Source organism: Stenella coeruleoalba, assembly GCF_951394435.1.
Source record: "Stenella coeruleoalba genome assembly, chromosome: 7".
Taxonomy (NCBI): Eukaryota; Metazoa; Chordata; class Mammalia; order Artiodactyla; family Delphinidae; genus Stenella; species Stenella coeruleoalba.
In genome coordinates, this window is record NC_137153.1 from 100,831,177 (window position 1) to 100,844,844 (window position 13,668).

The following is a 13,668-nucleotide window of genomic DNA, read 5'->3' on the forward strand; positions in this document are numbered from 1 at the left end:
GGGCTGCAGAATGGATGTTGTGTTAGCAGGCATGAAAACAACATGAATCTTATTGTACATCTCCATCAGAGCTCTTGGGTGACTGGGTGCATTGTCAAATGAGCATTAGTATAATATTTATTGTGAAAGGCATCTTTTTTCCTAAGCAGTAGGTCTCAACAGTGGGCTTCAAATATTCAGTAACCCATGCTGTAAACAGATGTGCTATCATCCAGGCTTTGTTGTTCCATTTCTAGAGCACAGGCAGAGTAGATTAGCACAATTCTTCAGGGTCCTAGGATTTTCAAAATGGTAAATGAGCATTGGCTTTAACCTTAAGTCACCAGCTGCATTAGCCCCTAACAAGAGAGCCAGCCTGTGTGCTGAAGCTTTGAAACCAGGCATTGACTTCTCCTCTCTAGCTATGAAAATCCTAGATAGTATCTTCTTCCAATAGAAGGCTATTTTGTCTACACTGAAAATCTGTTGTTTAGTCATCTTCATTAATTATCTTAGCTAGATCTTCTGGATAACTTGTTGCAGCTTCTACATCAGCACTTGCTGCTTCACCTTGTACTTTTATGCTACAAAGACAGCTTCTTTCCTTAAACCTCAGGAACCAACCTCTGCTAGCTTCCAACTTTTCTTCTGTAGCTTCCTCACTTCTCTTAGCCTTCATAGAATTGCAGAGAGTTAGGTTTTTTCTCTGGCTTAGGTTTGGCTTAAGGGAATGTTGTGGCTGGTTCGATCTTCTATCTAGACCACTAAAACTTCCTCCATTTCAGCAACAAGACTGTTTTCACCTTCTTATGATTCATGCGTTCACTACAGTAGTGAATCTTCCTCCAGGGACTTATCCTTTGCATTCACAACTTGGCTAACTGTTTGGCACAAGAGGCCTAGCTTTCAGCCTATCTCAGCTTTTGACATGCCTTCCTCAGTAAGTTTGATCATTTCTAGCTTTTGATTTAAAGTGAGAGATGTTTGAATCTTCCTTTCACTTGAACACTTAGAGGCCACTGCAGGGTTTTAATTGGTCTAATTTCAATATTGTGTCTCAGGGATTAGGGAAACCCAAGAAGAGAGAAAAAGATGGGGGAACAATGGTTGGTGGGCCAGTCAGACAACATACAACATTTATGGATTAAGTTCACCATCTTATATGGGCACAGTTCATGGTGCCCCAAAACAATTACAACAGTAACATCAAAGATCAGAGATCACCATAACAAATATAATAGTAATGAAAAAGTTCATTTCAAGAATTATCAAACTGTGACACAGAGACATGAAGTGAGCAAATGCTGTTGGAAAAAATGACATTAATAGACTTGCCCGACACAGGGTTTCCACAAATCTTCAATGTGTAAAAAAACAAAACACAACAAAAAAAACCACTACTTGCAACGTGCAATAAAGTGAAGCACAATAAAGCAAGGTTTGCCTGTAGAGGGAAATGCTGTACAGGTTAATCTGAAGGCCCATTTGAGGAAAGGAAATAGAAGATGAAGAAAGAATCATACTGGGAAGGTACTTCTTTGCTCAGGGAGCAGTAAAATGCACGCACACCGCTCTACCTAGTCCTTCTCTCATTCCAGATGCTCCACAACTCCTCGGAGAAGATCTTCCCATGGCCCCTGAGGAGCAGCTACTTGACGTAGCTCTCCAAATAGCACTAGAACATACCTTTGTTGACGAAATTTACCTAACCAAGATAATCATAATGCTTTTCTTTCTCTATAGCACCTCAGTTCTTCATTATGACACCATTCCCACTACACAAGTACAGGTCACAGGCCAGTCCTGACTGCCCTGGAGGGAGCTGTGTTTCGCTGGGCTCCATTACAGTTTAGAACCCATGTGGCCCTGCTGCCCTGGAGGTGCTCACAGGTTAAATAAGACACCGTGGGATTTAGCCCCACGGGTAGGCAATAGGTTTGCAGTGAACTTGCGAAAATCCAATTGAGACTTATTAGTAGGGGAACTCTTCTTCTCAGAAAGTTTCCTAAGGGAATTTGAAGTGCCTTCAAAGTGAAATGATTCTGTTTATGAGTAACAGCGCAGTATTGAGAGGTGGAGGTGTTCAGAGTACTCATAAAATGTCCAAGGAAAGCAGTACTCTCAAGTTTAAGAAATTTACTCCATTTTATAAATTACAAATACTGTAAAGTTTCATACTCTGATGATATAATTATGGATACAGGTCACTATACATTTGTACAAACCCACAGAATGTGCAACATCAAGTGTGAACCCTAATGTAAACTATGGATTTTGGGTGACTAGGATGTGTCAGTGTAGGTTCATCAACAAACGTATCATTCTGGTGGGAATGTCGATAATGGTGGAGGCTAAGGGGGCAAGAGCAGGGATTATATGGGAAATCTCTGTACCTTCCCCTAAATTTTGCTGTGAACCTAAAACTACTCTAAAGTCTTAATGAAAAAAAAAAGAGCCAAGTTACCCATATTGAAGAATTAAGGACATAACAGAGACAATAAAATAAAATAATTAAAATGGGCAAAAGACTTGAATAGACATTTCTGTAAAGAAGATATACAAATGTCCAAAAAGTATATGAAAAGATGCTCAACATCACTAATCATTAGATAAATGAAAGTCAAAGCCACAATGAGATATCACCTCACCCCCATTAGGATGGTTAATATAAGAAAAACAAAAAACAAAAAATACAAGTGTTGGCAAGGATGTGGGGAAACTGAACACTCGTGCACTGTTGGTGAGAATGTTATATGGTGTAGATGTATGGAAAACTTAACGACTACTATGGAGGTTTCTCAAAAAACTAAAAGTAGAACTACTATATGACCCAACAATCTCACTTGTGCATATATATCCAAAAGAACTGAAAGCAGGATCTCAGAGAGATATCTGCACACCCATGTTCACTGCAGCATTATTCACAATAGCCAAGAGGTGGAAGCCACCAACTGTCAATCAACAGATGAATGGATAAAGAAAATGTGGTATATACATACAATGAAATATTTTTCAACCTCATTAAAAAAAGAAATTCTGTCACATGCTACAACATTGATGAAACTTGAGGACATTATACTATGTGAAATAAGCCAGTCACAAAAATACAAATCCTGTCTGATTCCACTTATATGAGGCATCTAGTCAAATTCATAGAAACAGAAAGTAGAATCATGGTTGCCATGAGCTACGAGGAGGAGAAATGGCGAGTTGTTTTTCAGTGTGTATAGAGTTTCAGTTTTGCAAGATGAAAAAGTCCTGGAGATGTGCTGCACAACAATGTGAATATACTTAACACTATGGTACTGTATGCTTGAAAATGGTTAAGATGGTAAATTTTATGTATGAGTTTTTTAACCACAATTAAATTTTTAATTTAATTAAAAATTAATAACAGTATTAAGTCTTCCAATCCATGAACATGAAATATTTTTCCATTTATTTAGGTTTTCTTTCAACAATTTTGTAGTTTTTAGTGTACAAGTCTTGTAATTCTTAAATCAAATTTATTCCTAAGTGTTTTACTCTTCTTGATACTACAAATGGAATTGTTTTCTTAACTTATTTGCATCGTCAACTGATATTGTATAGAAATATCACTGATTTTTGTGTGTTGATCTTGTATCTTCAACCATTGAGTTTGTTTTCAATTGTATAGAATTTTCTATACATAAGATCATGTCATCTACAAACAAAGATTATTTATTTCTTCCTTTCCAATTTGGAAACACACAAACTACCAAATCTGACTCATGAAGAAATAGAAAATATGGACCCACCTATAACTAGTAAAAAATATTGAATCAATAATCAAAATTCTCACAGCAAAGATAATCTCAGGACCAGAAACTTTACTGCTGAATTCTTCTAAACATTTAAAGAAGAATTAACACCAATGCTCTCAGACTTTTCCAAAAAATAGAAGAGGAAGAAACACTTCCTAAGTCATTCTATGAGACCAGCATTACCCTTAAACCAAAGCAAGACAAAGAAATCACCTAAAGGTTTGTTATCATCATGATGTATGGTAATATAAAAACATTATTTATAATGTGAAGTGATTGTTCTGCCTTGGTTTTTAGATTTTTTCACACATGTCTTTCCTGTTAGATTTTGGACTCCTAAGGACAAAAAAACATGTTTTGCTTATGTCTGCGTCCTCCATGACACCCAAAAAAGCACCTCACACTCATTCAGTATTGAGTAAATATCTACTGAATCATTAAATTAATGAATAAATAAATTAAAATGTATTAGTATTTTTTAAATCACTTGAAAACTACAGACCAATATCCCAATATCTATTTGTCAACTAGAACTAGAGAATTGAGGAAAAGGCCTGAAGTAATCTGGTGGAGGTAAAGGCATACTGCTAACTCTGCCAAGTGAAAACAGATGGTTTCTTGTTTTCATATTTTTGAGAGAGGGAGGGAGGGAGGAAGGAAGGAAGCCACCACTCTAATAAGGTCTAGAAAAGTAGCTGCAATTAGAACCACCATAAAAATAAGTATATTTTAATTCATTTTCATTCCCCCAAACCTGTCAGTCTTCTTGCACCTACCAATTTGGAAAGTTGAGGATGTGATAGAAATCACCACTCCTTGAATCTTCTAAGACTTTGATTTCCTTTTTTCTTTAATTGAAATATAGTTGTGTTAATTTCTGCTGTTCAGCAAAGTGGCTCAGTTTTATATATATATATATATATATATATATATATATATATATATATATATATATATACACACATTGTTTTTCATATTCTTTTCCATTATGGTTTATCACAGGATATTGAATATAGTTCCCTGTGCTATACAGTAGAACCTTGTTGTTTAGCCATTCTATATATACCAGTTTGTATCTGCTAATCCCAAACTCCCAATCCATCCCTCTCCCCCCTCTCCCCCTTGGCAACCACCAGTTTATTCTCTATATCTGGGATTCTGTTTCTGTTTCATAAATAGGTTCATTTGTGTCGTATTTTCAATTCCACATATAAGTGAGATCATATGGTAGTTGTTTTTCTCTTTCTGACTTACTTCACTTAGCATGATAATCTCCAGATGCATCCATGTTGCTGCAAACGGCATTATTTTGTTCTTTCTTATGCCAAGCCTTTGATTTCTATGATTCCACCAAGAATGCAATATGGTCTTTTTTTATTTTGGCTGCATTGGGTCTTCGTTGCTGTGTGCTGGCTTTCTCCAGTTGCGGCAAGCAGGGGCTACTCTTTGTTGTGGCATGTGGGCTTCTAATTGCAGTGGCTTCTCTTGTTGTGGAGCACGGGCTCTAGGCGCACGGGCTTCAGTAGTTGCAGCACGTGGGCTCAGTAGTTGTGGCTCGCGGGCTCTAGAGCACAGGCTCAGTAGTTGTGGCACACGGGCTTTGTTGCTCCACGGCATGTGGGAGCTTCCTGGACCAGGGCTTGAACCCATGTCCCCTGCATTGGCAGGTGGACTCCCAACAACTGTGCCACCAGGGAAGTTCTGCAATATGGTCTTTAATGTTATAATTTTGTAGCAAAGAGAAGTTCCGGGGGCCTCAGCTTGGATTTTCCGACTACAATGTTCCTTATTCCATAATTCATAGGGCCAACGTGGGAATGTGCCACTTGTTGATAATATCTATTCCAAATATTACATGCAAACTGAGGAAATAACCATGGGGCTGTCTTCAGAGTTTCCATGTGTGAACTCTGAAGTGAATCTCAATCACCTGCGATTCATAGGCAGACTCACTGACATATATACTGCAGTGTCATTCTGGGTCTTTAGGAATTGGAGTAAGATCTGCATGAATGTCCAAGAATCCAAAAGTGCTCCCATTTCACAGCACAGTCCTTTTGAAATCAAGATGTAGCAGGAAAAATAAAGGTCCCAAAGATGTCCACATCCAATCAGGATGCAGAATCAGTGAATATGTTAGATTAGATGGCAAAGAAGATAAAGGTTGCAGATGGAATTAGGTTGTAATCAGCTAACCTTAAAATAAAGAGATTATCTGTCTTGGTCCCACGTCATCACAAAGGCCCTTAAAACTGGAAGAAGGAGATGGAAGAGACAGAGAAAGAGATGCGATGACACAAGCAGGGTCAGAGTGATGCAGTTTGAGGAAGACTGGACTCATCTTTGCTGGCCTTGGAGATGGAGGCAAGGGCCATGCATTAGTCTGCTCAGGCTGCCATAATAGAGTACCACAGAATGGGTGGCTTAGATAACAGAAATGTATTTTCTCATAGTTCTGGAGGCTGGAAGTCCCTGCCTCAGGTACGAAAGAGTGAGAGGATAGAGAGAAAAAAAGCAGTGGGAACTCTTCCCAAGCTCGTGGGACCACAGTTCCTCCAGGCAGGAAGAAGGTTCTCTTTCCTAAGGATTTTAGGTGCCTGCCCAGACACCACTGCTGGAGCTGCCACTGTCACCACAGGATTGCCTGGGAGTTTGGCCCAGAGGTAATTTTTTTTATATCAGGAAATTTCCTTTGCTCCCATTTCTCCTTTTCAGACCACAAAAAGGGAGCTTCTCTTGGAGCTCCTTCTATCTTTCTCTCTGAACCCAGTGTGTAGGTTTGGGTTTCAGGCTGCCCTTGAGTTTAGGCCAAGAGGTGCTGGATGGGTGGAGGAGAGAAAGAAAAAAAAAAAAAATTCACCATCAGTTTGTTGGTACCTTGTGTTCTAGTTTCCTTCCCAGGTCTGTGTGCTACCATTTATTTTTCAGAGCCCTCAAATGACTGGTCCATGCATTCTGTCTACAGTTTTTAATTGCAGTCCGTGGGAAAAGCAGGGTAGAGTGGGCTTATTTCATCTTGATCAAAACTGGAATCTGTCTTCTGGCTTCTGCCCTCTCCCTGCTTTAGAGGTTGCTCCTTTTCAATGCCGCTTTGTTGGTTTTTCTTATTTGATGGGCTTTAAATATTAGTGTTCCTCTAGTTTCACTTAGGCAATTTTCTCACTGTATACTCTCTCCCTATTAAGTTAACCATGTTCAATACTTAAATTATTACATATATGCAAATATGTCACAAGTTTATATCTCCAGGCTGATCTCTCTTGTTAATTCCACACTAGCATATCCAACTGACTCCTTGATATCTCTTACATATCTCAAAATCATGACAAATTCCACATGTCTAAATTAAAACTCATGATTTACCCTTTAACCCCCAAACTTGGTCCTCTTCAAGTATCCCCTGTGGCAGTTAATGATATATCAGCCTTCTTTTTTTTTTTTTTTTTTTTTCCGGTATGCGGGCCTCTCACTGCAGTGGTCCCTCCCGTTGCAGAGCAACAGGCTCCGGTCGCGCAGGCTCAGCGCCCATGGCCCACGGGCGCAGCCTATCCGCGGCATGTGGGACCCTCCCGGACCGGGGCACGAACCCGTGTCCCCTGCATCGGCAGGCGGACTCTCAACCACTGCGCCACCAGGGAAGCCCTATCAGCCTTCTTTGACACCTGGAAGTCACCTTTGACATCCTCATCTCTCTCACCGCAGGAATGGTCGAGTACCTACTTGAAGAGCCATCAAAAGTTTATTACATGCATATTTGTATTCAACAGATATTCACTGAGCACTTGGTCCTTCACAAAAAGTATGCACCGAATGTCTTCCCTGCGCCAGACCTTGCGCTAAGCTCTGGGTCTACAGTGGAAAATGAAATTGATACCGTCCTTGCCTCAATGAACCCACAGACGAGTGAGAGAGAGATTGAACAAGTACACCCACAAATTATTATCAAATTTCAAATTGTGCTAAGTGCTTTTAATAAAAGAAGCAAGACAGAGCACAACACTTTAATAGAACTAAAAGGAATTTGGGGTTCCCGGAGCAGAGGATGTAAATGGTGGGTAATCAGATTATGAAAGTCTATGCATGTCATCTTAAGGACTTCAAGCTTATGGTAATAAGAAGCCACTAAGGGATTTAAACGGGGAAGTGACAGGATCTGATTTTTCTGAAGCATAAATCTGGTCATATCATTCATTCAAGAACTGACTCTGTCAGAGGTGGTTTTACCTTCTCTGTCAAATATATTCCTCTTTTTAATGATACCTGACAAGGATCCCTTACCTGACAATCTATAAAACTAATGACTGTAATTAGTACTGGTTGAGATGGAATCTAACGCAAATGACAGAATGTACCATTTGCCAATAATGAACTTCAGTATTGCCGGTAATATATGAAACACATTTATATTTATGTTCACTTGTTGTTTTTCACAGTAACTTTATGTAACATATCACTGTAACTACTGTAACTCCTAATCTCTTAGCCAAGAGCTACTAGGGAGGTATCTGCCAGGGTTCCATCCTGGGTCCTCTTCTGACATCAGGATCATTTATAACCTACTTCAGTGACCCATCAATATGCTCAGTTCCCTGTGTCAAAGCTGATATACTAATTACTAAGGGTGTTCAGTCTCTGTGTCTTCACATTCTCATAGCTCATTCTTTGCAGTAAAGATTTCAGCTACTTCTGTAACTCTGGTTCTTCCTGTTTATATTTGGTACCACACATATTATAACTAAGTCTAGGAGGCAGACAATTCATTCGACTCTACTATAAAATCCAGCTCTGCTACTCTAATAAAAGCCTACTATCAAATGTCACTTCAAAATGATTTCGAAATTGCCAGGAAATGAGTGTGGTAGCTGGGTTGAAAAGGCTGAGGTATTTAAGAGAAAAAGAATTACTTCTAGGATGAAAGCTTCCTGGTCAGCTCTCCCCTACCATCCTAAAACCATCTACTCAGGGCTTGTTTCCATCCCCCACCATCAAACATCTCTTGGCAACAACATCTGGCACTAAATTTGCCCCCTTGCTCCACCACCAGAATTTTGCCATGGGATTATTTCAAGGGTCTCTCTGTGTGGGCTACACATCCAGGAACATGTAATGGAAGCCGCAGATCCAAGGGAATGGTCTAAGAGTTAAACGACCCAGAACTCAACGTCCAATACTAAAAGTTTTTAGGTCTTTCGTATTTTGAAATTTTTCAAGTAGGTTAACCTTCCTCCACTCAAAACCCTCTCCCTTTCCCTACTGTAGAAGTGGAGGTAAGCAAGTAAGAAGGGACACATGGAGGCAGAAAGAATGGGGGAAAAAACAAAAGGAAAAGGAAAAACGGATAAATTAGAGCTATTCCCACTTTTCTGTTGGAATGATAGGTTTTCATTGGAAATAATGTCTCCCAATGTATGGTCATCTTATAACCTATTTCAGAGTTTCTTGGGGATCTATTATAAGTGCAGATTATCAGAATAATCTGAAACTATTAGATTATTACTGAATCAGAACATCTGAGAGTAGGGACCCAGAATCTGCATTTTTAAGAAGCAATATTTTCATACAAATAAAAGATTTAAAACAACAAATGTAAATATAGTCTCTGTAATTGTTGGATATTAACAAAGCAATTGACCTCCTTGCCCACGCTGTTTCTTCTTCATAATTTTCACAAATGGTACTTACTTTTCAAATAAAGAAACTGGTTGAAAGCTATAAATTTATTAGTTTACCGGATGGCTGCTGTAAACAAAAGGTACAAAATAACAGGAACCCATGACTTTGTGAAGTCAATCATCCAATGAAGAAAAAAAGACAAACACACATAAAAAAAAGACCTAATTAGTGTATGGGTGGTATACTAGCATAGAAATGCATACAATTTGTGCAAGTATCTAGGTGCTTAGAAAAGCAAGGTTGACAGCTGAGCAAATCAAGTAGGCATTGCTGCCTTATTCAGGGAGTCAAGAGTTTTAATGAGGAGTTTTGAATGAGGAAGGGTAATTAGGGAGCCACTCAGTGTGTAGAACAAGCTCTGGCAAAGAAGTCCAAAGGATAAGGGTTGCAGTTCTGGTCCTACAGCTGTGACCTGTGAGCAAGTCTTTTAATTTTTCATTGATTCTGTTTCACTGATTCTGTTTTCTCGCTTAAGTAACCAAGGCCAATGTCTATTGTTTCTTTGTTTCTTTATGCTCTCACCTCATTCTGGAAAGGATTTAAGGCAGAAATGATAGACAAGTTTCTTCTGCACCAACATTCACTGACTCTAAATTCATACAAGTTTCCTTCTGGAGCAAATGTGTGATGACCCTATAGCCCCAAACTTCTCACAAGCATAAGACAGAAAAGACAGAAATTACTACTAAATGCAAATTGGAACCTATTATCGCCCATACACAATCACTCTGTATACACCTATCTCACAGCTGTAAGATGAAAGAACTCAAGTTCAAGTCAGTGTTCTAAGGGTGAGTGTATTGTCTTGAATCTCTCTGGTGAGTTCTGCCAGGAGCATACCCCTGGTGAAACCGCAGGCCCCCAGTCAGAGATTTTCCTGTATTTGCTGCAAGTATATTTGGCCCAGCACTTTTTCACAGCATCTTTGACTTCCTTGTTTCATAAACTGTAAGTTATGGGGTTCAGCGTAGGTGTAAGAACTCCATAAAGCAACGAGACGATTTTATCTACTTCTTGTGAGCCTGACGAAGAAGGCTTTAGGTACATGGAGAGTGAAGCCCCATAATACAAGAATACCACAGTTGAGTGAGCACCCCAGGTAGAAAGAGCTTTGTTTCTTCCCTCTGCTGAGCTGATTCTCAGAATAGTGGAAAGGATGACGACATAAGAGATGCAAATTAAGAGCATTGGAACAGGCAGAAGGAGCACGCTGACCACCAGCATGATCGTGTCCATGACCAATGACCTTGTGCAAGCTAGCTTCAGCACTGCCAGAATTTCACACTTGAAGTGATGGATGAAATTCCCAGAGGGGTATCTGCAGGGCGAAGCTGGTTTCCAGCAGGGCTATCAGAGAGCCCATCACCCAGGAGACAGTGGCCATCTGCACACAGACCTGCCTGTTCATGATGATGGGGTATCTCAGCGGCTTGCAAATGGCCACATAATGGTCATACGCCATCACAGCCAGGAACAGGCATTGCATTGCTCCTGGAGCCCAGAGCAAGGGACAGATACATCTGTATAGCACACCCAGAAAAGATGATGGTTTTCTGGGATGACAGCAAGTTCACCAGCAAAGTGGGAGCAGAAGCAGATGTGTAACAAATATCCATGAAAGAGAGATTTCCAAGGAACAAGTACATGGGAGTTTGAAGGCATGAATCTAGGACAGTGATTAAAATAAGAGTGCTGTTGCCCAAGAGGGTTATCAGACACATTACAAGGCTGAAGACGAAGAGAACAATCTCTAACTTTGGGTATCCAGAAAAACCTTCCAGGAAAAAAAACCTCCAACTGGTGAGATTTTCGCCTTGCATTTGCTTCCTTTTACCTGTAGTTATTCTAATATTATTCTATTCATTTCATCTGAGGACACAAAGAGAGGGATAAAGTATAATGTTCACTGAGTTAAGAAAACACTTTCGAACTTATTCTCGCTATTATAAGCACAGTTTTACCATAAGAAATCACAGGACAATGTATCTATCAATCTAAGAGGAGGGGAAACAGGTTTGGCCTGTGTCCCTCAGCGGTGGGTCGGCGACTTACAGACGAACCAACTAGAGCTCAGCCAGTTTGATGCTGGGTCTGAAAAGCAGAATCACTAGATTAGAAGTCTCTTCAGTTTTCTTTGCCCTTCTTTCAAAACAAAATTTAGAAAAGAGTGAATTTGAAAACAAGAATAAACAAATTTAATATTTGAATCTCAGCTCGTAATCCTTTGCTTGGCACACAGCAGGTTTTCAGTAAAGATTTGAAAGTACTGAGTAATGAAAAAATATGAAATAACGTTGAATAAGCTATTGAGCACTAATTAGAAAAAGTCAAATAAATGAGGAAAAGAAAGCACATTCGTAAAAATAAAAACCAGTAATGATCTTCAGTGGAAGAAGAGGAGGAATGTTGTAAGGAACAAATAAATGAGTTTTATACTAACACCTATGAAGTTCTGAGTCTAAATGAACTCTGTCCTTTCCAGCTAACAGCTTAGAGGTCCACACACTTGTTTCAAAAATGATGACATTGTTTGAAGCATTGTAGATACCCATTCTGATTCTATGTAAGAGCCAGTTTACAAGTCATGCCAAATAACCCACCTCATTTAAACACTATTACATCCCCTGTACAGTTTCATTCATTATTGGGACCCATACCTTTGTGAGTATGTAAATAGTTCTAAAAATTATACCCAGGCAATACTCTTATTATACATTAAAACTCATGAAGATCCAGAAAACGCAGAAATTAAACTCCCTTTAAAAATTATCTTAGGGCTTCCCTGGTGGTGCAGTGGTTGAGAGTCCGCCTGCCGATGTAGGGGACACGGGTTCGTGCCCCGGTCCGGGAAGATCCCACATGCCGCAGAGCGGCTGGGCCCGTGAGCCATGGCCGCTGAGCCTGTGCGTCCGGAGCCTGTGCTCCGCAACGGGAGAGGCCACAACAGTGAGAGGCCCGTGTACTGCAAAAAAAAAAAAAAAAAAATAGTCACCTACTATTATTGTGTTACTGTCTTGCTAGTTGTTTGGCATAGGGTGTCCAGCACTGGAGCTTGCTGGTCATTGAGTGGAGCTGGGTCTTAGCGATGAGATGGAGATATCTGGGAGAGCTCTCACTGATTGATATTACGTGGGGCCGGGAGGTCTCTGGTGGTCCAATGTCCTGAACTCAGCTCTCCCACCTCAGAGGCTCAAGCCTGACAGCCGGCCGGAGCACCAAGATCCTGTCAGCCACACAGCTTTTGGGAAGTCTGAGGTCTTCTGACAGTGTTCACTAGGTGCTCTGTAGGAGTTGTTCTACATGTAAATGCATTTTTGATATATTTGTGGGGAGGAAGGTGATCTCCACGTCTCACTCCTCCGCCATCCTTAAGTTCCTCTCTCTTCACACCTCTTGTTGCTAGAGGATCCACACTTCTTCTGGAAAGGACATAAATCTGGCAGTCTGACTTCAAGCCTAGCCCATCACCTTTTTTCCCTTTGTGCTTAGTCTGTTTCACTTGCTCATACCGGGCCCCGTGCAGAAGCCTTGCCCCCTGCCCTTCAGACCAGAGTTCCTCGTGAAACGGCTGAGCCGACACCTTAGCTTGGGACGTGCGCTGAAGCTCTTCACAGGACACTCCCACAATTTTTTTAGAATGAAAAATCAGCCCCGTTGCCTGCACCTTGATATTTTCCACTGTTTAGAAATAGTAGCCAAGAAAAATTCAATTCCCTGCCACAAATTCCAATTAAAATATTGTTTATGATATATTTCATAAAGTTAGCTATGTGCAAGAAAGAATGAATGCATCCATGTTAAAAATGTTAAACATATTACGTGAAAGTCAACAATGCAATTCATTTTTTTCAAAAATATTGACTGTTGGGCTTCCCTGGTGGCGCAGTGGTTGGGAGTCCGCCTGCCGATGCAGGGGACACGGGTTTGTGCCCCGGTCCGGGAGGATCCCACATACCGCGGAGCGGCTGCGTCCGTGAGACACGGCCGCTGAGCCTGCGCGTCCGGAGCCTGTGCTCCGCAACGCAGAGGCCACAGCAGTGAGAGGCCTGCGTACTGCAAAAAAAAAAAAAAAAAAAAAGTATTGACTGTTACCTCAGTAACTAAAAATACCAAAGTATAACAACTGAAATACTATGTAAATTTAAATCATCTGTTGTTTGGGGGAAACACCTGTTCTCCTGAACAATTAATAGTTCAGCAGCTATAATACGCACAGGTTTGAAACTTCAGC

General features: G+C 40.4%; 2 protein-coding genes across 2 annotated transcripts in view; both read right to left on the reverse strand.

Moving 5' to 3' along the window:
* LPAR1 (lysophosphatidic acid receptor 1) overlaps positions 1 to 13,668 on the reverse strand; it is a 400,858-nt gene that overhangs the window by 383,796 nt on the left and 3,394 nt on the right. The gene's annotated exons all lie outside the window — the stretch shown is intronic.
* On the reverse strand, positions 10,303 to 11,257 carry OR2K2 (olfactory receptor family 2 subfamily K member 2; the record flags this gene model as incomplete). Its single annotated transcript, XM_079926618.1, is given in 5 exon segments — positions 10,303 to 10,352; positions 10,355 to 10,376; positions 10,380 to 10,746; positions 10,748 to 10,920; positions 10,922 to 11,257. Coding segments are annotated over 5 exon segments (948 nt in total).